Below are 27,217 nucleotides of genomic sequence, written 5' to 3'. Positions count from 1 at the left end.
ATATCTCAACTACAAATCTCATCATCCATTTTCCCATACAAAGTCTGTAATTATAAGTCTTGCTGATAAATCAATAAAACTAACAGATCCAGAATACAGACCAATTGCAATCAAAAAATCGAAAAATGCCCTTCTAAAGAATGCATATCCCGAACATCTAACCGAAACTATTTTCAAATCAAGACTTAATAAATTTTACAACAATACAAATAACAATAAACTTTACAGTATCAAGACTATGTATACAACTCTTCCATATATAAAAGATTTATCCGAACAACTAAAAAATCTTTTAGCCAAACATAACATAACAGTGGCTCAAAAAGGCAACAACCTTTAAAATATATGTTTCACTAAACTAAAAACACATACTCCAAAACTCAAAAAAAGTTGTTTACGAGATACCATGTATTCACTATGAAGGTGTCTATATCGGGCAAACCAGTCAACTGCTTAAATCCAGAATTCGGTCTCACAAATATGACAAGAACAACGTCACTGCGCTCACAAAACATTAAAACGAGAAGAAGCATAAATTTGTCTTCGAAAAGATCTTTGGAAAAATTTTAAAAACCAAACAAAACAAAAAGAGGAGGGAGATATACAAATCAATAGAAATAACAAGAAATACCGACGCAATCAACGACAAATAAGATACACAGAAGCTAAATACAATATATTTAAATCTGATTTAACTAAAATAAATATAACAGCATAAAGCACTCTTAAAGTCATAACTTATCTCTACTTTTACATTTTTCGAAAACACTAAAATACTTATATAATAATAAACATATAAAAATAATTATATACTAATGACAGTAAAGCATGAGATATCAGATATCCATTTTACTTCAGTCAATTCATTAATGTTAGTTCCCCGTTTTACGTTTTGGGAAGTTTTTGATATATTTTACAATAACTTTTTGTTTCTAATCTTGTACAATTTAGAATCTTGACAAAGACAAGGGTTTTCTGCCGAAACATTGATTTCAATGGACAATAAAATCGATTTCCAAATTTGATATTACTTATTGAACCTAAACCCAAGAAATACTAATTTTATATTAAATATAGTACGGTTCAGGAAACTATTGTATATTATTGTAACAAGGGTACTTTTTATTTTTTTTGTGCCAATATATATTTAAATACAAAGATAATAATGAATATGACCAAGGTAAATTCCGAATTTTTGTAATTCGTTTTCTTTTAAATGATCATCCCGTATATCACTTACCTCGAACAATTGTCCAGCTGTGGTCGAACTCGGATGGCACAGCACATCCAGCTTTTGGCCGTTTAACATAATTATAGTTAGAGTTCTTCCCGAACTGGTTTTAACATCGGGCATTGTTAGCTGCTTACTGAGCAACGAAGCTCTCACCACAAACTCGGGACCTACACATTCCCTGGGCGTGTCACCGATATGCGTTTTACTGTTTACCCTGTACAGACGAGAGGCCGCTCTTTGAACTGGGTTCCTCCGTACTTTCAGTCTTCTGGTGTTGATGCCCTGTAAAAGAAATTTTTATATCTAAGAACTTTAAATATCAACGATTTTTATAGCTTTATCAATTATTCCATATTAATATACTTAAGGCATCGCTTGTCGAAAGTGGGATATCTCCCTACCTAAAAAATTTTGAAGGTCCCCGTTTATGACTTTTCAAGTTGGGTTGTTATTTATTAGTATTGAGATCGGCAGTTTGGTGCAGATTGTTATTCCAAAGATATTTAGATTCAAAGAGTGATTTCCGTCTAATAGACGGGTTGTTAGTGTTCGTATTTTTTTACTCTTTACCTGAAAATGGATGAGGTACCCAGTACGTCAAAAAAGGTCAAATATGGGGATAAAAACTATGAGGAAACTCTTTTGAAATGGCTTGATAAGGTATTGAATCAAGGACGAAGTTGAATCAATTTGTGATGGAAATGTTGCTATTGACAGCGATCACGAAACGGAATCGGAAATAGAAGGTAAGTCAAGTCTCTTGGAATTATTATGTATGTATTGTACTAAAGTTCGGTGTTACTGTAGTATGCGGTCTACCTCGAGGGTGCGATCTACCTGATGTACAAAATAATGAGAAGCAAGGAAAATCTTTGTAGAAAAAAATTATTTATTCACAAGTAATAAACATTTGCAGCAAAATTAATGTAAAATAAAATGAAAGTAAATCTACCACGCCATGTTATTTGAAAAGAGGGGTTCATATTTGTGCATACCCTGGGAAAATATTAGGGTGTTATTTGCATATTAGTAAAGAAACTAAATTTGCATAGTTTATTTTATATTTCTAAATAATAGTACCTAGTGTAAATGTTTATTGTACTTAGCAATAAACAGTTCGTCTTTCATTATTGTTTGCAAACCCTTCTGAGAAAAGAATATGGTGATAAGCCGCACATGTATACAATACCAACAAAAATAATCTTTACAAAGTGAATTAAACGCATAATGTAGAAGAATTATGTATTGAAAGTATTGATTTGTAAAATTAAAATAGAAATTATTATAATTTATGCGTTTTACACCCTTTGTAAAGATTTTCTTGTCGAATACAGCGTATACACCGCATCCATGGGTAGACCGTAAGCTATAGTAGAAACGCGACGGTAGACCGCATAGTAAAGCATTACCTAAAGTTCTCTTTTTAGTTTCAGAAAATGAAAATGAGATAGAACAGGCTTATAGAGAAGATAATGTTGACCAAAGCAGTGAAGAAGACGATCCAGAGGAGACAAGGAATTATTTCTATGGTAGAAATAGATACAAATGGTCAAAAAATCCTCCGACTTCAAATAGAGGCCGGCGTCCACAGAAGAATATAGTTCTACAGTTACCTGGATTGTGCCCTGCAGCTGAAATTGGAGATAGTGCAGACTCTTTAAAGGTTTGACAGTTATTATTCAGTGCTAATATTTGCAACATAATTCTTAGATGGACAAAAGAAAGAGCCAAGTACAAAAATCAAAATTCACCTTCTCTCAAAGACCTGACATGACTTCACGCATTTTTGTGATTTTTACCATTTCCATGCTTATTTAAATCAAACAAAAACTTAGATACTATTTTTGCTATTAATGGAACTGGTAGAGATATAATGAGATGCATTATGTCAAAAGAGAGATGTACGTTCCTTTTGTCATGTTTGCGATTTGACAATCCCGAAGGCAGAAATGATAGAACAGTGTTGGATCCAGCAGCACCGATTTCAGAAATTTTTAGTAAATTTATTAATAACTATCAGTCATGCTATACTATAGTAACTTCAGCCTGTATTGATGAAATGCTAGTGGGATTCAGAGGTTGATGTAGATTCAAAATGTACATACCGAGTAAGCCCGTAAAGTATGGTATAAAAATTATGTGTTGTACTGATGCTCTAACTAGCTACTTATTCAATGCTTATATATATATATATATATATATATATATATATATATATATATATATATATACGGAAAAAAATTCTGACGGTACTAGACTTACCGAGGAACAGAAAAGATACAGTAAGCTGACACAGGCTCTTATGCACTTAACTATTCCTCTCTATGGGACCAATAAATCTATAACCTTTGACAACTGGTTTACATCTATAGAGCTGGTAGAGATATTGAGAAGTAAAGGTCTAACTTGTATTGGAACTCTGCAAGAATCGTAAAGAAATTCCTCCTATCTTCTTACCCAACAAACGACGAGAAGTGGGAACGGCAATTTACGGTTTTACAAAACACATTACTTTACTTTCACACACAAAACATAAAAATAAAGCCGTAATTTTGGTTTCATTATCTTATCACGCAGCCACTGAGGATACAGACACTAAAAAACCACACATAATAGTGGATTATAATTCAACAAAGGGTGGTGTCGATTTAATGGACGAAAAATGTGCCAAATTTATAAGCAGTCGCGAACTCGACGTTGGCCTATGGCTATATTTTTCAGAATGTTTGATATAAGTACAGTAAATGCTTATATTCTTTATAATTCTTTAAAAATAATACTTATTTAGAAAGGCCCAATTTTATTGAAAAACTGGCATTTCAACTTATCCAACCTCAGCTAAACAGAAGACTAGAAAGTTCCTCTTTACCTATGTAGACTAGAAACTTCCTACCTTTATTGTCATAATGTTTTTTATTTTAATAAATACAGATAAACTATATTAATTAGCGTGTTTTTTTTAGATAACTAATACTTTTAGTAAGTCATCGCAATATTTTTTTGTATTAAAATATTTAACAAAAAAGATATCCACTAAAATGTTAAACCCATCTGTCAGGCGGTTAGTTAGTGTTTACGCCATTGATTTAAGATGTTAGTACTTAAGAGTTAAATTATGGTGTATTTTATCACGTTTTCTGGTGCGATGCTGAGAAGAAGTATGTGAAAGGTAGCAATGACGAATGTGGCAAATATAAGAAGAAAAATTGGAAGTAAGACCACTATTAAAACTAGTAATAGGAAGTAAATAAGAATCTGGAAAAGATAATTAGGATGAGTATAAGGAAGAAAATGATAATGCTAAGGAAGACGAGAAAAATATAAGAAAGACGAGAAGGATTATAAATAGTAGCACGTATGGTTAAGCATATACAACATATTGTTGAATACAGTTTTTTATCAATTATTGTAGATATTATATAAGATTTTTGTATATTTTCCAAAAATATTTAATAATAATATATTAGATATAGAGAAATAGCCCTTACTTTATTGTTGGTGGTCCCACTAGCTAATCCTTTTGAAACAGTCTCACTTTCAAACTTTTGTTCACTTAAATGTTTATTAAAAAATATATTATCACTAATAACATTTATCTCACTATTTGGTCTATCACTGTCGGCTACATACATAGATTTAGGTCTAACGACAGTACCGGGTACGTGAAACAATTGCCTATTGAACGACAAATCTTCCATGCTGGTACTGGCCTCCTTGGTTATTTTGGGAAGACAGGAGTCAGGGTTTCGGGTTAAACCCATCCATCTTCGCGGAATAGTTCCGAAGTTTTCGGAATTGGTGTCTGTCCTGTAACAAAGAAAAAGGTTAATTACTTTTTTTGAATGAGTGCTGAATTAAATAATGCAAAAAAGGACGTATTTGAAATTATTCACAGGAGATTATCTCTATCTCAAGTTTATTATGTCCTTTATAGGACACAGATCCGGTACACCACGGCTCCAAGATGAACTATTTCGAAACGAGGTCAAACTAGTTGACCGTTTACTACTGACATTTCATGCTGAATTCGAAATGAACGCCAGTTTTTAAAAAGTTAAACATTTTTATATTCTCAGATAAAAAAGCGATTCTAACTTTAAAAATATACTAAGAAAATCTTAGGCGCACAAAATTCATCGGAACAAACCTACTGATACCTATAACTAAGACTAGACGGGAGTACGTAACGGCACAGAAAGACATTAATTATAGCACTGAAACAATGAATTTCTGTAAGTTACTAACAGTGTAACTATATTGAAGCTTTATTTTCTCATAATTGAGCCATGTGACTGTCACTCTTTTTAAGGAAAAAAATTACTCATCACAGATATCTATAGTATTACACGGACTGAATTGAGCGGGATTTTTTCCGTATTATCGAGCTTTAGGTGACCTGGGATATATAACAGAGTATCTTACACAAATTTTTTGACGTGTCTCAATGTCTAGCGGTATTACTTTTTTTATGGTCTTATAAATATGTTCACTAAAACCCAGCTGTTTGTTCTCTAAAAGACCAGTAGATGACGATAATAGATACCGTCTGGGCAATTTTCAATTTCCATTATCTATTTATTTGTATATTCAGATCTCTACACTTGACAATTTTCTCGTGGTATTTAGTTATAACCAAGTAGCATTTATCCAAACTTAGAACAGCTGTACCAAGAAAAAACTTGGAGTACTACAAGGCTGCATATTATCGCCAAATCTTTAAATTTATATTCCGAGGAAATATTCAAGGAAGCCTTGGATGACACACTAGAACGAATAAAAATTGGTGGAGAACCAATTAATAATATCATATTTGCAGATGACACAGCTATTCTTACTGAAAGTAAGAAAGTGGAATACCTTCAAACACTGTTAAACTTAATAAATTAAACAAGCCAAAGAAAAGGTCTGAAAATTAACACTAAGAAAATAAAGTGGATAGCAGTTGGCAAAATAAATAAAGCTCCAGAGCAAATTTGGATAGATGGAGAGAAAGTAGAACGTGTACGTTATTTTAAATGTCTAGGCAGCTGCTTAAACACAGATACACAAATGTCTAATGAGAAGATAGTAACACAGATTGACATATCATATAAGGCATTTATGAGACAGAAATCATTTCTGTCTAATAGAAATCTGTCATCAAATCTTTGTAAAATGGTTTTGAGGAATTATCTCTGGTTGATCCTATTTCATGGCTGCGATACATCGACTCTAAAAGTAATAACGTTGAATAAATTAGAATACTTTGAAATTCTCTCTCTCTCTTACCTATATCTTACATATATCCCGTGCAAATTTCCAACGTCGACCGCGCGTATAGAAGTATAACTTCAAAAAGTAGTATACATCTGTATATGAATACGCTGGGAGCTATAATCGACGAACAAGAATCACATCTACAGCTTGAACTATGTGATCTTCAAGCTGATGCGTTTCTATAGACCAGACAAGAAAAGGGACTGTATTTATTCAAACTGCTATTAAACGAAAAGTACCCAAACTTAAAAAAGTTTGGACAAAAACGACTTTATTTGGGAGCACGTATACATTCGTATACATACGAAAAGTTACACTCACGTAGAGCCTTCATTACCTCTTTCCATTTTAATCTGTTGAAAGCATTCCGGACGTCAAACAACAGTAGGATTGCCCACCTCTGCTTAACCCCTGTCCCGCGTAACTCCCGGAAGAGTTTTATCACCGCATCCATCGTGCTCCTGTTCTTTATGAAACCGTACTGCCCGGGTGGTGGGTGACAGCCCGCCTGACCCTTCAATCACTGTGTCTATTCGCCCTCTTAGGAGCCTCTCGTATAATTTACCTATGCACGACAGAAGTCAAATAGGTCGATTTTGGGAGTAGCACGAGACAGCCATAATCACCAAGATCATGGCTGAAGTCAACGTTTATTGCTCTACCAAAGAAAACACAATTCGTATCCTGCAAAAATTCCCAGACCATCAGCTTAATGAACCACATTTTAAAGTTATTTTTAAAAATCATAAATCAAAGGATATATAGACTATGCGAAGAAAAAACAGCCGTACACAGTTTGTTTTTCGGAACGTACTAGGTACAAGAGTGGTGAATATAACATCGAAACACATCATCTCTTCATAGACTTTGAAAGCGCATATGACAATATAAACCGAGAATTCTTAATAAAAGCAATGAAAGAATTTAATATACCAACACAACTAATAGAACTGATAAAAGAATCTCTAAAAGTAGAAAGTAGAATCCGGATACAAAATGAATTAACGGAAACAATAGATGTGAAAAAGGAACTACGCCAGGGAGACGCTCTATCATGCATCTTGTTCAACATCGTACTCGAGAAAATACTGAGGGACACAACAGTCAATACACGAGGAACAATCATTAATAAAAGCGTGCAAATACTAGCATTTGCAGATGATGTTGACATAATCGCAAGATCAAGAAGAGAAATGATAGAGGCATACAACCAAATAGAACGAGCTGCACAAAATAGTGGTCTTAAAATCAATCAGACCAAAACAAAATATATGCAGGTAAGTAAAAACGCAGAAATAAGGCAGCCACAAAATATAACAATAGGAGAATACAACATAGAGAGGGTAAAAAACTTTATATACTTGGGATCCCTAGTCACGTCTGATAATAACGTTACGGGGGAAGTGAAGAGGCGAATATATATTGCAAATAAATGTTACCATGGCTTAATTAGACACCTAAGATCAGATAACGTCGCAAGAAAGACAAAATGCCAAATATATAAAACCCTAATAAGACCGGTACTCACATATGGCTCAGAAACCTGGACACTCACTAAAAGAGAGGAAACGTTGTTAGCCACCTTCGAAAGAAAAATCTTGCGACACATATATAAGGGCACAAAAGAAAACGGAATATGGCGAAGACGATACAACTCTGAACTATACAAAATATACCAGGATCCGGATATTATCACATTCATTAAAATAGGACGGCTGCGTTGGATAGGACATGTAGAAAGAATGGAAGAAGGCGAAATACCAAACAAAATATTCAAACAGATGCCAGTAGGAAAAAGAACAAGAGGAAGACCGAAAATGAGATACTTAGAACAAATAGAAAATGATATAACAACCTTAAAAATAAAAAACTCTAGAAAAAAAGCACGAAACAGATCAGAATGGAGAAGAATCCTGGAACAGGCCAAGACCCAAAAAGGGTTGTCGAGCCAGTGATGATGATGATGATGACTAGGTACAAGAGAGGCTCTCTTTAGCATACAAGTGCTATTTCAACGATGTAGAGATGTGAATTGCAGTATTTATGCATGCTTCATTGATTACCATAAAGCGTTCGATACAGTAAGATACGACAGGCTGATGGAGATATTAAAAAATATTAGAATAAACAGCTGTGATCTCAGAATTATTAGCAATCTCTACTGGAATCAAACATCGTCTATCAGTACAGAAGCAGGAAAATCCGATGATATCAAAATCATACGTGGGATCCGACAGAGATGTATACTATCAGCCTTGCTGTTTAACATATACCCTAAGGAAATCTTTCAAAAAGCAGTAGAGCATATTGAAGCCGGACTTTGAATTAACGGAGAATGTATCAATAACATCAGATACGCAGATGACACGGTGGTATTCACTGACAGTTATAAATCCCACCAGAAGTTAATGAATAGAATCACAGAAGTGAGTCAGAGATAGGGACTTCCTCTAAACATTAAGGACACAAAATGTTTGATAATCTCTAAGAAGAAACAGCAAACTGAAAGAATCAATGTGAATGGTCAACCAATAGAAAAAAATAAAAACATACACCTAGAACTTAACTAGACTAGACTAGACTTGACTTAACAAAACCTAGAAGAATCCTAAAGATTGACTGTTTATACAGAGCTAATAAGTTCATAAGATTATACGGAGGATACACGTTATGTTGCAATAGATGAATAGATAACATATTTATTTGTATCACATACTTGGGACAAGCAAAAAATATATGATCTAAGTCACTTATTGTATTGTAATTTTCACATAAATTCGACAGCATTAATTTAGTTTTATATAACTGTGCGGGATAACAGGCGTGGCCAAATTTTAGTCGGGAGATAGTAAAAAATATCGTAAAATCTCCATTTCATAAGGGTTTTAAACATATTCAGATATAATCACGCTCTAACCCTCTTCATGTGTACAGTTTGGGTCTCACGGGGTTACCTAACTGTAAGTGTGGGAAAGAAGGAGACCTACTACATATTCTCCTCGAATGCTCTTAAAAAACAGTAGACATAAACAAATTTTATGACAATTTTAATATATTAAAAATTCCACTTCCCGTCTACCTGAACAATTTGATTATTATCTGGAGATTTTATTATATTAAAAACAATTTTCGAACATATCAAAAACTGTAAATTAAATTGTAGCATTAAAAGTAACCCTTAGGTTAAAGTAATTATTGTATTTTACAGTAGAAAAAATAATTTGGTTATAAAGAAAAAAAAAATTAGAAGATGTAAACTTCCGAGATGTTGAATAGAGTTTATATCTTAACGTAGTATAATAAATAAAATAAAAAAAAATATTTATACCTATACAAAAAAAAATTAAAAAAAAAATAAAAATTTTTTTACCGAATTTGACAGAATTTGAATCTGTCATCAGTTTGTCTGTTGTAACTGTAATAGTTTGGACTGCAATATTTAACGATGGGGCACAAGTACCGTATAAAACTAACAGTCCATTTTTTTTGTTTTTTTTTCGATCCAATATTCCATTTAAGTTATAAACATATTTTTTGTATTTAACAATGAAGATATAAAAACGCACTACTAAAGTGATTTACATACTTCAAACAAACACCTCTATTAGGAAATAGAGATCACATCTGGCTGAAATGCAGCTCCGCATAAATTCCCGCAATTCTATGGTGTGCATGACTGGCATACATTAGTTTAATACAAATCTATCCCGTGATTACTATTTTGCTTTAAATTAGTTTGAGAGCTAAAATTAACTTGTTTATGTTGTTCCTGTTTATTCCGCCTTGTTTGTTAATAACGAAACTTCAATAATTTGACAATAAAATAACTAAAAGTTACTGGGTTTTAGTTTAATATCATGGTTTGGATATTTTGTACTAAAACAGCAAAATAAAGAAACACAGCTATTTGTAGAATGCAACTGAGTAAGAGCCTGAATTCAATTTGGATTTAAGAAGAAACAATAAGAATATTTTCAACAGCTTCTTTTATAAGTGTTAATTTTGTTACGGCAGTTAACAACCATCATAGCCACTTTAACTTTCACAGCAACTGCTGTGTATTTTTCCCCATGTATTTGTTATACACTGACGGCAAAAAATACAACACCGAGGACAAACTTTTTTTAGTATTATTTATTTATGGAAGTATACATTATAATATACTCATTATTTGATAAGATTGTAAACAAATTTGCAACGTTATTTTCGACAAAAAATTAATAACGAGTTCCTGGGAAGGCTCTTCCTTGGTTTTCTATACACTCAGTTATTCTATGGGGTATTGGTCGAATTAAGTGTTGTATATCATGTTGCGGAATATTCATCCATGTTCTTCTTATGGCATGCCACAGGTCTTTTAAGTTTGCTGGAGAACGTGACAATCGATTTAGGTTTCGACTTAACATTTCCAACACACGTTCGATGAGTGACAAATCAGCTGATTTTAAAGGTCACTTCAAAGTCTCTGTACCAGATTCTTATATAAGGTCCATGGTTTTACGGGCAATATGAGGTCTTGCGTTATCCTGTTGAAAGATAGCATTTGGAATGGTTTGTAGGTGGGGATGTAAAACCGCTTGTAGTACTTCACCAATATATCGTCGCGCTTTCAGAGTATCGTCAATAAGAACTAGAGGTGATCTGCTTCCAAAACATATAGCACCTCCTACCATTATGCTTCGTTGTCTTGCTGTATGACGTTCAATAGTCTATATTTTATCTTTCGCATCGAAAACGTCTTACCCTTATGCGCCCGTCAGATCCACTCAAACAAAACCTAGATTTATCATTCAAGCAGACAAAATTCCATTGGCCATTCCATTTTTGCCGAATTTTGCACCATTCTTAGCGTCAAGCGTTATGCTGTGGTATTAAAGGTAACACCAAAAGCAGACAGATAAGCTCTCAGTCCCATTACAAGTAATATATGATTAATTATTCTTCTTGAGACTACCCTTACTTTAGCTCTAACTAAATTATCTCTTACTTGATGTACACTGTCCCATCTATTTCTGAGAGCAAAAAGTCTAAGATGGCGCAAATCACGGCCTTACAATATTCTACGACGTCCAGACCCTTCACGGCGCCGATAAGTTTCATCATTGGACGACCTCCTGAAAACACTATTGAGGGATTAGCTTCAACTTCTCGTGAAATTTTCCGTAAACAAAAACCGGCCTCTTTCATGCCTATAATGCGTTCTTTTTCGAAGTCGTTCAAATGACGAAATTCCCGAGTACCGCGAACTCTTGGCAATTTTTTGAGTAAATCAAAAACAATTCAAAATGACTAAAAATTACAAATAAACTTAAGTTTAATACACCGAATTAAACTTTCTTATCTTTTTTATTTTTGGGAAAAAAAAACTACTTAAAGAAAATATAGCGAGATAAAAACTTTATCACATATATATTTTCAGATAAAACTTAAAAAGAAATACTTTTGATCCAATTAAATAACCGGATACAAAATGTTCCATTTTTTGGCCTAAGTATATTATATTTGATTTGATTATGGATTGTATATATTTTCTATTATGATTTTTTATATTATTGTTGTGTAATTTATAAAGAGTTTTATGATGAATTAGAGAACTCATGACTGTCATGCCCAAAAAAGTGATATAAAAATTATTTATCTATGGAGACCTAACCACAAAAGTTGGAAAACAATAGCAATTAAACCCAAAATAGGTAAGCGCAGTCTCCATGAGCAACCAAATGGCAATGGCAGTAGGTTAATAAACCAGGCAAGATAACTGAACATAGAAGTTGTTAGTACATACTTCGCTCGAAAAGATATACACAAAGGCACCTGGAAATCATCAGATGGGCTCACAGTAAATATGATAGATCATGTTTATCATTCAGATAGACTCAAGACACTAATCGAATATAATAAACGCGGAGCAAATGCGGATTCTGATCACTACCTGGTAGAACGTAGGGTAAGGGCCAGAATTTTAAATACGGGCGTCGATATTTATCAAGGAAAAAAATATATTTCTGCAGAATGATGATGATGTTAAGAAGTTAGATAATTACTATTTAAATGGGAATAAGCCACAATTAAAAGTTAAATGTAAGTTTATTGACGTTTCAATTTCCACTTCGGAAATCGAAAAAAAAAACCAAAATTTGTTTAATTTACTAATATTTGTATTTTGAGAACGATTTCCGAAGAGGAACTTAAAACGTCAATAAACTTACTTTAATCTTTAATTGTGGCTTATTCTTGAGCTTCTTGCATCCAGTTTGTGGTGATGCGATTGATATCTAGCTGGGGGTCGTCCTCTGTTTCGATATGCCTCTTGCTTTGGTCGCCATTCCAGAATCTTTCTGGTCCATCTATCATCCGTTAATCTGGCAACATGTCCGGCCCAAGCGGCAGTCATCCAATGGTCGAAGCATTTTATGATGATCTATAGTATCAAACGCCTTTTCATAATCTACGAATATAAGAAAGATAGGCTTGTTGTAGATGATCATTTGTTCCGTATCTGGAGCGGAACCCAGCCTGTTCACAAGGTTGGTAACTATCCAGTTTGTTCACAAGCCGTTTTGTTATTATCTTCATGAATAGTTTGTATGTCTGGCAGAGCAAACTAATAGGTCTGTAGTTCTTTAGGTCTGAAATGTCACCTTTTTTGTGCATTATGGTTATTATTGCATTATGCCACTGGGAGGGGGATACGCCTCTTGTCAAACAAGTATTGAACATCTTTTTCAACACATTTACTAACGTTCCTCCTCCTTCTTTGATTTGTTCAATGACTATCCCATCTTCTCCAGGTGATTTATTGTTTTTCATCTCCGAGAGAGCTGATTTTATTTCCTCTGTTGTGATATCTGGGATGTCTTCTGAGTCTACATTTTGAACTTTTGGTATTTGATTTTGATCAGGATCTGGAAGTTCTTCTGGCTTATACAATTCTGAGTAAAATTTAAATAGTAATTACTTCAAAATGCCACAAGAAAATAGCTTCACAACAATATTAAAAAGTTAGGTGTTGGTTCATCCGCAGTTATTAAGTTATCTACAACATTATTAGATGGAACACATATATTCATTGATAGATATTTCACCACCTTACCTTTACTTGAGTACAAAACAAAAATATTTTTTTAACTGGTACACTAATGAGATCCAAAACACCCTAAGTAGTTCATGTAACCTCGGATAAGGTGATGAGTCGATTAGGTCGTGGTTCTTTTGAGCAAGATATAAGATCTGATGTAAAAATTAACATAGTCCAATGGTATGATTTGAACTCAATTATGCTAGCGTCAACTGCATTGCAAATAGAACCTTCAGATGAATGTAAGCGATGGTCAAAAAAGGACTCCCAACATGTTGAGGTACCTAGACCAAACATTGTGAAAAAGTACAACGAATACACTGGAATGTGAAGTCTATATATGAAGCAGGGAAAATCCACAATGTAATACATGAGATGAGGCGACTTAAAGTCAATATAATAGGACTAAGCGAGACCAGATGGCCTGGATCTGGCGAAATCGAAGTCGACGGTGCCAAAATATACTACTCAGGAAATGAAGATATTCACCACTATAATGGCGTCGCGATAGTGGTTGATCGCAGTTTTTGTCAGGCTGTAACTTGTTTTGTTCCTATATCGGATAGAGTGTTAATGATCACAGCCCAAACAGCGCATGGAACTCTTAATATCTCACAGGTGTACGCCCCCACTGCAAATAAAGATGAAAATGAAATAGAAGAGTTCTACAATGACATTAAAAAAGCACTAGACAGCACCAATAATAGAGATATAACAATAACAATGGGGGATTTTAATGCCAAATTAGGAAAAGGTAAATTCCAAGACATTATTGGTGAATTCGGACTAGGAATAAGGAACGAAAGAGGGGAAAGACTGACGGAATTTTGTCAGGAGTTTGAAATGATAGCGACAAATACATTTTTTCAGTTACCACCACGTAGATTATATACATAGAAATCACCTATGGATAGCAAAGAAAAAATTATCAGAAACTAGATAGATTATATCCTTATCAATAAGAGATACCGTAACTCCATCAAATCGGCAAGGACATATCCAGGAACAGATGTGTCATCAGACCACAATCCAGTAATCGTAAAATTCGAAATCCAGTTAAAGAAAATAAAAAATCAACAAAAGACACAACAAATAAGCACTCTGCTAAAACACCCAAATATAAAAGGAGAACTAACGTTGAAAATTAACGAAGAGTTAATGATAATGAAGATTCCAACGAAAAATGGGAAACATTTAAGAACACATTAATGATGCTAATTAAAGATACGCTGAGTAGTCACAAAATCGATGAAGCTAAGACTCCATGGATGACAGATGAGATCCGGCAACTAATGGACAAAAGAAGATCATACAAAAACAAAAATGTAAAGGAATACAAAGCCACACACAAGGAGATCAGGATAAAAATACGGGCAGCTAAAGAGAAGTGGTACAACGACAAATGTTTAGAGATAGAAGAACTCCAGAGAAATCATGACAGTTTTGAATTGCACAAAAAAATTAAAGAATTAGCAGGTATAAGACGGTCCAACAATAGTAACACCCTGGTTGACACGAATGGTAAAATAATATCTGGTATCAAAGGCAAACTAAACAGATGGAGAGATTACGTCCAAGAATTATTGTTTGAGGACGACAGGACACAACAAGATAGCATGAACGATTGCGAGGAACATGATATAGGTCCAAATATAACTAAGGATGAAATAATACATGCAATAAATCTGGCAAAATCTAATAAAACTGCGGGGCCTGACACAATTCCAACTGAAATAATTAAATTAATATCAGAAGATCAGATCAATGTATTAGTAGACTTATATAATACTATATATAATACGGGTATTATTCCGAGAGATTGGCTCAAATCAACATTTATTACATTACCAAAACAACCTAACGCAAGGGAATGTAATGACCACCGTATAATTAGTCTAATGAGTCACACAATAAAAATATTCTTAAAAATTATCCATTTAAGAATTTTCAGAAAAGTGGAACAAGACATCACTGAAACCCAATTTGGATTTAGGAATGCCATGGGTACACGAGAGGCATTATTTGGATTTAACGTCCTCATGCAAAGATGTATGTATGTAAACCAACCACTCTATGTTTGTTTTATTGATTACAATAAGGCGTTCGATAAGGTCCGACACAACCGTCTTATACAGTTACTTAAAGATAAACACATTGACAGAAAAGACTTAAGAATATTAACTCATCTCTACTTTAACCAAACAGCTAAAGTCAGAGTAGGCAAAGAACTTTCGAAGTAGAGATAAAAAGATGCGTAAGGCAAGGTTGCATACTCTCCCCCTTATTGTTTAATATATATTCGGAAGAAATAATTAAAAAATCACTCGAAAATGTAACAAATTGGAATAAAAGTCATCGGCAGACCCATAAACATCAGATATGCCGATGATACTATACTAATTGCAGAGAATATACAAGATCTACAGACACTTTTAGATAATGTAGTAAATGCTAGTGAGGAAAGCGGACTAATGCTTAATGCTAATAAAACAAAATTTATGACAATTTCCAAAACACAACAACAAGACATTTCAAACATAAGAGGGGTTCCAATAAAAAAAGTAAAAAATACAGATATCTTGGTACAATTATTAATGAAAATAACGAGTATACAGAAGAAATAAAAATGAGAATTGGACAAGCTAGAGCAACATTTAATAAGATGAGAAAAGTATTATGCAATAGAGACCTTAGTTTGCAACATAAGAATATTACGTTTATATGTGTTTTTGGTGCTGCTGTATGGGGTGGAGGCCTGGACCTTAAATAAAGAGGTGAGCGATCGACTTAAAGCATTCGAGATGTGGACCTACCGAAGAATATTAAAAATAAGTTGGGTAGACCGAATAACAAATGTTGAGGTCCTCAGAAAGATGACAAATCCTCAGAAAGTTAGGTGTTGCTACAAACCATAATGCAGGGAAAAATACAGGGAAAACGAAGTATTGGAAGAAGACGCATCTCGTGGCTCAACAATCTGAGAAAGAGATATAATTGCAGTTCCGTCGACTTGTTCAGAGCTGCAGTCTCAAAAGTGAAAATAGCTGTGATGATTACCAACCTCCTTAGAGGAGACGGTACCTAAAGAAGAAGACAACGAATACATGTGGGGAATATATTTAATTGACAGGATGATCAGTTATTATCGAATGGGAGCTAGAAGTAAGAATTGGACAGTCAAAACCATTTTCCACTTATTTAACCTTGCGATTGCCAATTCTTGGATTCTTCACAGAGATGACCATAAGTAACTTGGTGATGCTAATAAAACCGTTATGATTTTCCTCATTTCTGAAAATTCTGATTCTGAAACATTTAAATAATGGTAACTAGAAACAGTTTCAAACCTGAAACATCACTTCAAACGTCTACTAAGAGATGCAACACATTCCTGCAATGGCATCCGAGTTAAAAAATTCTGTTAGATGTAAGCTTCCAGGTTGTAAGGTTAAAACAAAAGTTTATTTTAAATCATGTGACATATTTTTATGTTTATCAGGAAATAACAAGAGTGCTTTAAACAATTTATTTTACAATAATTTTGTATTGATGCTTTTGAATGAACATGTTTTTTTTCACATTTAGCAAAAAAATAAAAATTTAGAAAAATTTACATGTTTTTATACTAAAAATTATACGAATATTATTATTTAATCAAAACAAAAAAACAAAAAAAGATGATGTAAGGTCTCAAGAGGATATTATATTATTGTTTTATCAGATATTATTGCATCTATTTCTTATATTCTCTACGCTACGCCTTTTTTTACAATATAGTATTAACTCATATACATCACTTTGTCATAGAACCAAAATTGTTTTGGTTCTATGATAAAAATTACTATAAATCCATACAATGTGTCAACAACTGCTGACCTAACTCATCTGTTCTAAAGGATCACCACTATTTGTCACAGCGACAATGGTTAGGCGATCTCATTGAATGAATACACCAAAAATCGACAAACTTAAATAATTCTATATAATATATTAAGTACACACAACGCAAAAGTCTAGGGATATTTTTATAAATAGACGTATTTTGTTTATCTCTAATCAATTTAAAACAAGTAATACAAAATGTGTAGTTTAAATTGTTGTTTAATATGTCAAAAACCATAAATTGCAAAAAAAAACAGAAAATTGGAGCAAAAAAATATATTGCAAATCACCCATGTTTCACATACCACCATAAAATATCAAAAATACGAAATATAAACTTAAAATAAAGTATGGCCACCACGTTGGTTTATCACAGTTCTACATCTACTGTTCATGCTCCGAATCACATTGTTAATGTCTGCTTGAGGTAGTTGTGTATATTTTTCTCTCAGAAGCTCTTTTCATTGAAACTCATTGTAGATATTGCCCATATGTAAAGTAATTTTTCGTTGGAGCATGTCTCATACATGCTCAATGGGATTCAAGTCCGGTGATTGTGCTGGCCACGGCAATACATCAATACCCTCGTTATCCAACCAGTTTATTACAATAAGCGCAGCATGTGGTCGAGCGTTATCATACATAAAGTAAAAATTTTCTCCAACAGCAGCAGCAAACGGGCGCACAACAGGTTCAAGAATAGTGTCCAAATATTGCTGACTTGTGAGAAAGCCACGTGGGAAAATGAGGTCAGTTCTTCTGTCAATCATGTTTCTGCCCCATACCATTAATGTACCACCTCTGTATGCATACACTTCTTGAAGATGTCGTAATCGTTTTCCATTTGCGTGTCATCGAATGCCATAGTCTGTGGACTAGTACGCATTTCGATGCGCATCGCCCCGCCTCGAATTTTCCCATTGGCTCTTGACCTGGAAATCCCTATTTATCGCTCGAACAGCGCATATAAATATTGGCGATTTTCAGGTCAGTCCCTCACGGGCTCTCCGAGAGCTTAGTGCTCTTGGGGCTCTGCTTCCTGCATTTATTTACCATACTCTGTGGCTGAGAATTGTTTCAACTTAACTTGGTGTTTTATTTCGACGAAGAAATTGTCATGTAAGAAATATCTTGCCTTTTTCAAGGCAAGACACCGAAGATAAATATTTTCCAAGTCCATAACCCGAAAATGGACTTAAGTAGGGGAGCTCTCGACAGTATATTCGAAGCCCTCTACAGAGCACCCGGGGATATCAGAAGGTGGTTAGACCCTTATTTGTTCCCCCGAGGTGACATCCGGGTCGTCTCCAAACTCTTCCGACGGGAATCTGGATGAAATCCATATCTAGACTAGTCTCTAAACAAAACTGTGGCCCAGTCATTGTCAGTCCAATTCTGAAACTCTTGACACCAGATTAATCTTGCAGCGCGATTGCCTCTAGATAGAGGTGGACATCTCAGTGGTCGCCGACTAAGAAGATTGGCTTCATAGAGACGATTCCTTACAGTACTGCTGCTAATTGTTACATTATGTGCAAGCTGTAAATCCTTAACCAGCTCGGGTGCTGTGATTGTTGGCTGCCTTCTGGCATTTAAAACTAAATATCGATCTTGAGCGACGGTTGTAGAGCGACCACGTCCTGGATGTTGCTCGACTGGACTCCCAATGTCTCTAAACTGACGCCACAAACGACTTACGACGTTTTGGGAGACACTTAGCTGGTCAGCAACTTGAGTTTGTCGCATACCAGCTTGAAAGAGGCCCACGGCTCTATTTATTTCGTCCAACGTTAAATGTTGTCGTTGACTGGTAAAAAGACAATATCTTTAACTCACCTAGTAAACAAGAATGGTATACAGTGACTAAAATTAAAAATAAACAAAACATAAAAATGTCGATTTTTTTGTCCCTTATAAAAACATTCTAAAATACGTATTGCTATCATTTTTACAATTTTTTTTGATGATAAGAAGTGACTGTCTATATCAACAATTATAGTACAAGCAAATTTATATGGCCATGAAATTTCTGTCATTCGTATTGTCAAATTATTAAAATATCCTAGACTTCTGCGTTGTGTGTATAATTTAAAATTCTCAATTTCTAAGTTTTTAACTATCTAATCATTCTGAAGGGTGATGTAAATTTTAGTTTCTTGTAACCTACTTAAAAATATTCTCGTCACAATTCGTATTTATTAAAATTAATTATTCACTGTATTTTTCAATTTTTAAGAAAGTCTTTGTGTTGAGATAAACTCATTTCTTTGTATACTGAGATCTTCATAACAGGAAGATAATTAGAAGATGAACAATGAGTGTAAAGTAAATTTGATGTGGGTACAATACAAAAAACGTTTAATAATTAAAACATCATTTATGATATTTTTAAGACATTTTATTTAATCCATACTATTTTTTACATTTATATATCTATTTATATAACTCCCAAATGAACTTCAGCATATATATTCCCCAAAGAGAAATGTCACTGATATTAGTGCGATAAAAATGATAATCCCCGTAATCCGACTAACGTTTTGCAGGGCGATGTCGTACTATCGAATTTGTAATTACTATTTAAATGGGAATAAGCCACAATTAAAGGTTAAAGTAAGTTTATTGACGTTTCAATTTCCACTTCGGAAATCGTTCTCAAAATACAAACATTAGTAAATTAAACAAATTTTGTTTTTTGTTACTTGGTGAAAAATTCTTCTAATAATTTAATTTTATCTGACTCATTTATATTGACAATTCAGACATACATTATACATTTAAAAGTAGACGACTTTAAAATGATATTGCCAATATTGTTGAGTTGCGTTCCTGGGACGACTTTACTTGTAAGATAGTTCATTCAATTATATGAAATCAACTTTAACTGAAATATATCCGTCAGAAAAAAATCATAGCATGTAATTCGTCTTTAAAAAGACAACCACATGCCATGATGATAGTAAAATTCTCCTGTTAGCGATTCCATAGTAAATTATGAGGGAAAACCCAGGAAAAAAACCTCATAATACTATCCCGACATGGTAAGTATTCGATCGTACATTTAGTTTACTTTCAATAAACACCAAATTCTGATTTTATATGTTTGTTATTTAAAAAACATAAATGATGTATCCTCGATATGTTACTGACTTACTAATACTAGTATTTTCCTTTGAATAACTTCCTCTTTTAATATGAGTAACCAGATCCTACTACATTCTGCCGAGGAATTTGCCACTCAATTGGTCTCATTTAGCATAATTAGAGCCGATTCTTTTATTTTTCTGTTTTTACCATCCGTCACTTTTAGAAGATCTATCAAATTCTCTATTTTTAACATAAGATTGATGTTCACTTAGTCTAACATTTAATGACCTTGATGTTTAACCTTAATAAAACTGATCAAAAAAAGTTAACAAAATGGCTATTATTCAGTGGAACATTCAATCCGTATTTACACATATAGAAATACTACAGCTTTTAATTAAAGAAACACATCCACAAGTTATCTGCTTACAAGAGACAAACTTCACAACAAATAAAAAATACTCATTAAAACAATATGAGGCCTACCATAAAATTAGAACAAGCGCTGGTAAAGCTAGTGGCGGCGTATCCATTTATGTTAATTCACATTTTCACGTCAACACCGCTTGAGAATAGGACATACCAGGTTAACCCACCAGCACCTAATGAAGAAAGAACAACAAAAACTGTGCCATGTTTGTGATATTCCTCTGACAATCGAACACATTATTGTTAGTTGCCCACTTTATCACCTGGAACGACTTCAAAGTGATCTGAAAAGTGCTCTGAACTATAGTAAATGTGATAAAGTGACTAAGTTTCTAAAACTAACTAAATTGTGCAATCTAATATAAAAATAGAAGTTCTCAATTGTAATTAGTTGATATAACCTTTCATGGTTGACGCGGTTTACTTAATAAAAAAAAAACTGATCGCATTCACAATGTATTTTATAAATACAATTCTTTGTCCTTTCTTCTTCATTGTTAGGTTTGGTTTTACACAAAATAGATCTCAATGTGTTTGTTGTTTTGAATGTTATTGAAATGTTAAATTTATTTCCTATCATTTTAAGTTTTTCTGATAATACTTTTATGTATGCTATTGTTACCCTCCTCGTATTATTCCTTATGTATGCTGTAGGATGTCGTTGTAAAGTATTCTGTTCTATTCGGTCAATTGTTGAAAATTCCTTATTTATAAACGATAAAGGATAATGATTTTTTAATAAAACAGTTGTTAACAAATGTTTCTCCTCCAAGAACGAATTTCCGTTAGAACAAGCAAGTTTGGCTCTACCGTATAAGGATTTAATGATTCCCTTTTTAATATTAATATTGTAATTTGATTTGAAATTTAAATATCTGTTGGTGTGTGTTGGTTTTCTATACACCTGAGTCTCATATCCAGTATCGTTCTTAGATATTAAAACATCCAGGAAAGGTAGTGTGTTATATTTCTTTTCCCTGGTAAATGTTATTATCTCTTCTTTATCGTTTATATCATTCAGGAATTTATCCAACAACTCTGATCCATGAGGCCATATTGAGAATACATCATCTACATATCTCCACCAATCTGTGGGATTTAAATTTTGTTTAGAAATAATATTTGTTTCAAATTCTTCCATAAATATATCGGCTAATAATGGAGATAAACTAGAGCCTATTACTAGACCAAAATTGTGTTTATATAATTCATTATTGAGTTGAAAATATGTATTATCAGTAAATAATGTTAATAACTCCACTATAGCTGATACGTTTAGTCTTGTTCTAGTTGCCAATGTATCATCACTCTCTAATTATGTCTTGAGTATATTTAAAGTCTTATCTAATGGCACATTCGTAAATAAACTATTTATGTCAAAACTTACCAAAATATTATTTGAATTAAATTCAATATTTGATAATTTATTTAAAAAGAAAAGTGAACATTAATCTAATATTAAAAATAGAGAATTTGATAGATCTCAAATATGTAAACACACATGGGATAATGAACATAGGGTTCAATGGAATGATTCAAGTATAGTCCTAAAAGAGATGGATGGTAAAAAGAGAAAAATAAAAGAAGCGGCTCTAATTATGCTAAATGAGACTAATTGTGTCGCAAATTCCTCGGCAGAATGTAGTAGGATCTGGTTACCCATATTAAAAGAGGAAGTTATTCTAAGGAAAATACCAGAATTAGTATATCAGTAACATATCGAGGATACATCATTTAGGTTTTTTAAATAACAAACATATAAAATCCAAATTTGGTGTTTATTGAAAGTAAACTAAATGTACGACCAAATACTTACCATGTCGGGATAGTATTATGAGGGTTTTTCCTGGTTTTTCCCTCATAATTTACTATGGAATCACTAACAGGAGAATTTTACTGTCATCATGGCATATCATTGTCTTATCCGTCTTTTCAGACGGATATTTTCCAGTTAAAGTTAATTCCATGTAATCGAATGAACTATCTTACAAATAAAGTCGTACCAGGAACGCAACTCAACGATATTGGCAATATCATTTTAAAGTCGTCTACTTTAAAATGTATAATGTTTGTCTGAATTGTCAGTATAAATGAATTAGATAAAATTAAATTATTAGAATTTTTCACTAAATAACAAACAAACAAAATTTGTTTAATTTACTAATGTTTGTATTTTGAGAACGATTTCCGAAGTGGAAACTGAAACGTCAATAAACTTACTTTAACCTTTAATTGTGGCTTATTTCCATTTAAATAGTAATTACTTTAAAATGCCACAAGAAAACAGAGCAATATCGAATTTGTCAGATTATAGAGTATTGCCTAAGAATGTTTCAGTACAATTAACTGTGTTACACATGTCGTATTACAAGGGGTGCCGTATTAGACAGTGGCCGGATAATCAGGGGTACACTATAATCACAAAAATAAAACAACTAAAGTAGTTATTCAAACTATTCGTTCATACTATTCGACTATTTGCAAGCAAGTTTATTTCTTTTCTTGTTAAAACATATCTTTTAGAACAACTATGGATTAGACTGAATGCGTTCTACTTTAACTTACTGAATTTAAATTCTTGAATTGCCAATTTAAGTATAGTAATACCCTGGACATATTTTATGAATTTCTTACCAATTTATTGTCCTAGGTTGCAGTTCTGGCATAGCAGGTGGACCCCAAGCAGCATCCATGGCAACTTCTAAGGCAGACACAGTCTCTTGATGTAAATCCATCACTATATGGGAAAAAGGCCGATGTTGTTGTTTCTTCTTGCAGTAGCTTGATATGACCTGTAATATAAATAACAAAGTGTAAATTATGTTACAAATACTAGGTAGAGACGATACGAGAATACGCATTATGATTTTAATATGGAAAATATACATTTTTTTATAATACTTGTTAAATTACTAGTAAATACGTTTTAATGTGTAATCATACTCATAAATTTTAGAAATACTGTCTACCATTTATTACGTAAATAATTTCGTTTTTCAATAAAAAGGCACTAGAAAAGCAAAAAGAATTAATAAATATATTGAACAGTACTTAAGACTGGCAAATAATAAGTGAAATGAGTCAAGGGAGTGATCAGTTAGGATTTTCGTATTGTTTAGCTATCGCCATGTTATACCACGAAGCGTGTCAGTAGCGGAGAAAAGGTGCATATATGGTCAATATACAGGGTGTCCAGAAACTCTCCCGACAAACAAAGACCGAAGATTCCTCAGATAATTTTAAGATAATTTAACCCAATTCACCCAGTGCGAAAATGCTGCCCAAGGGAGCTAGAGCTCTTTGAAGACGGCTGCTTGCAATTGGTTTTTTTTAAATACCTCCAGAACGCTTCTATTTAGAAAAACGAAAACTGGTACGATTATTTATCCACCAGAGTTGAATCGATCCCATTGCTTGCTAATTTCTAGTACCGATCATAGGCGTCCGTTTTTGGTAGATTAATGGTCATTTTAATGCATAACTTTTTTGTTTTTAACTTTTAAGCATTCATGATACTACATCAGTAGATTTTTAGGTATACTAGTACTAAAAGGTAGTGTTGCCCAAAATCGGTCTTGTTCTTGCAGTCTTTGTCTTGATCTTGCGCTTTCGCAAGACCGCAACTTCAGTACCTACTGAGAAATTATTTTCTAAAGTATCATTAGTAAGTAATTATTAAACATAGAAATAGGTTAAGTGATGAGTCAGGCAGATAGTTACTTTGTATTAATTCTTGGTCAAAGGAATTAATATAAAATAACAGTAATGTTAACGACTATTGTGTACCGTTTTGTAATTTAATTTGTGTTGTATTTTTATTTATATAAATGGTATGTTCAGTAAATTGTATTACTTTGTATTAACTCTTGGTCAAAAAAACTAATATAAAGTAATGTCAAAGCTATTGCGTACTGTAATTTAATTTGTATTGTATTTTATTTTTTATTTAATGAAATGGCAAATTGTATAACTCTTTTATTCCATTTCAACAATCCATTTCTAGACAGATAATGTTCTTTAAAATACAGTCAAGTTTATGTCATTAATTTGTGTTTTTTTGTGATTTAACCATGTTTTAGCACATGTAAGATTATTAAATGCAAAGGTTTATTAAGACACAGATTGACACCCGTGGGACATGGTAGATAGCTCAGTTAGTTAGAGCACAGGTAAGGATAGCTTAGATCGTGGGTTCAAACCCCACTTGGTGTCAGTTGTTTAGACATTTATTAATTTGCTTGCTTTATTATGGCTATGTTAATTCAAGCTTTAAATGTACCTACTATGTTACGTTGTTCTAAGATCTAAAGTAACGTTTAATAAATAGCAATAGGCTAATGGGTAACTGCAAGACTTGCAAGACTCTTGCTGCAAGAAAAGACCAAGACCAAGACCAAGACTAAGACCGGGAGTGCAATACCAAGACCAAGACCAAGACCAGGTGTATTGGCGCAAGACCAAGACTGTCTAAGTCTCGTCTTGTTCTTGCATTTGGACAACACTTCTAGAAGGTATTCCTATTTTAATTCGGTAGGATACACCGTTTTCGAGAAAAATCGATTTGAAAATTTTTCGCTTTTTCGAAATGAAAGTTAAATTAATATTTTTTGAACTAGTTGGCTTTGAAATGTCAACAGAAGTATAACCTACGTTTTTCATAGTCAAATTGTTGTCAGTTCATGAAGTTTGAAATAATTTGCATGCATTTAGCTTTATGCGAAATGAGGTGTAACGCTCGAGCAGCAACGTAGATACACTGAAAAATTTCCCGATTAAGAGAAACAAGTTCAGTATTACCAAAAAATTATGAAACGGGGTGATATAATGATGTAACAGCAGCATACGAAGATGTTACTTTAATAAAAGTCGAAGAAAATTTAGAAATTAGCGTTCGAAGACCATCTGCCATGTATCCCACAATTTCAAAATCTTCCACAGAAAATATCTTACACAACAAAAATTTATATCCTTTTCACTTAATAAAGAAACAAGCACTGCTACAAGGAGATTTTACTGCCCGTGAATAAGTCGCCATATGGTTACAAAATCAGAAAAATCAAAATAAAGATTTTTTCAGATACATTTTGTTTTGCGACGAAGCTACATTCACAAAAAATGGAATTTTTAATGTACATAATGCACATTGTTATTTGTTAAAAATCCTCACGTTGTTTAAGAATTTAAGCATCAGCATAGGTTTAGCATAATGTGCCTTTAAATATTCGGCAAAAGTTTTGGTTTCTACATGACGGCTGTCTGTCCAACTTTAGCAGGAATGTACGAGAATTTCTGATAATAACTACGAAAGCCACTGGATTGGAAGAGACGGTCCAGTTGCTTCGCCAGCAAGGTCGCCGGAATTGAATCCTTGCGATTATTGTATTTGAGAATATATAAAAGCATTTGTATATTCTATTCCAATACAAAATCGTGCACAACTCCGGTTAAGAATACAAGATGCTTGCAAGGAATTTAGAAATAACTTTTCGAATTTTTGCAAGAATTCGGCGTTCTCTAAGCAAAAATGGAAAATTTATGCATAGAGACTAACGGTCATCACATTGAGCATCTTTTGTTACTATTTGTCTTTGATACTTGTTCTTTTGTGTTACTCGTAGTTTCATCTATCGTAATAAATACTTTGTTTTTAAAAACTTTTAAATACAATTTTGTTTCAAATTGATTTTTTGCTTCTTTTGGACCATGGGGCTCTTGGGCATATTATTTAGATCAACTATGTTTAAGTTAGCTCCGTTTCACAGGCACTCCATAGTGCTAACCACTATTGTTATAATATTACCTAGTCTTTTCGCCAGAGTTCCATGTTTTCTTAGCAACTCTTTGTTGCGGAGCATTATGGTATTCTCTCGAGGACTTTTTTACCCTAAAGTAGCAAGGTTTGGTTGTTTAATAACAGCAGCCATCTTTTACTTTTCCTTGATCTTTTTCTATTGAGCCACAGTGAGGAGTTTTTGATAATTGGCTTAGTCTATTTATCTCGGAATACCTTGTTCAATACTTGAAACGGAGACAGACTCTGTCCCTCTGATTGTTTACGTAATGTTTATATTTATAATCTCAGAGGAGTTACTTACTTCTGAGCTCTGTTTTGAGCAATCTTTTTTTTTAATCTCGCTGACCAGTTGTTTCCACAAGTTGAGACGAAATACTGTCAGGCACAACAGTGGGCCCTTACTGGACTAATGCTATAATCCCCAAAGTTCGTCAACTCTCTGGGGCATCGCTGAAGG

The 27,217-nt window shown here is 33.3% G+C and overlaps 1 protein-coding gene across 4 annotated transcripts in view; it reads right to left on the bottom strand.

Annotated features, from left to right (window-relative positions):
* LOC140432397 (FERM and PDZ domain-containing protein 2-like) overlaps positions 1-27,217 on the bottom strand; it is a 778,164-nt gene that overhangs the window by 51,867 nt on the left and 699,080 nt on the right. For all 4 annotated transcript variants that reach the window (XM_072520269.1, XM_072520270.1, XM_072520271.1 and 1 more), the window contains 3 exons: positions 23,601-23,758; positions 4,723-5,041; positions 1,241-1,516 (listed from right to left, as the gene is read on the bottom strand). In XM_072520269.1, coding sequence (XP_072376370.1) covers positions 1,241-1,516; positions 4,723-5,041; positions 23,601-23,758 — 753 coding nt within the window. The remainder of the gene's footprint in view (positions 1-1,240; positions 1,517-4,722; positions 5,042-23,600; positions 23,759-27,217) is intronic.

This window comes from Diabrotica undecimpunctata, chromosome 1 (assembly GCF_040954645.1).
Source record: "Diabrotica undecimpunctata isolate CICGRU chromosome 1, icDiaUnde3, whole genome shotgun sequence".
In the NCBI taxonomy this organism is placed as follows: domain Eukaryota; kingdom Metazoa; phylum Arthropoda; class Insecta; order Coleoptera; family Chrysomelidae; genus Diabrotica; species Diabrotica undecimpunctata.
The sequence above is the reverse complement of the archived record's forward strand: the minus strand, read 5'-3'. Positions and strand labels throughout refer to the sequence as shown.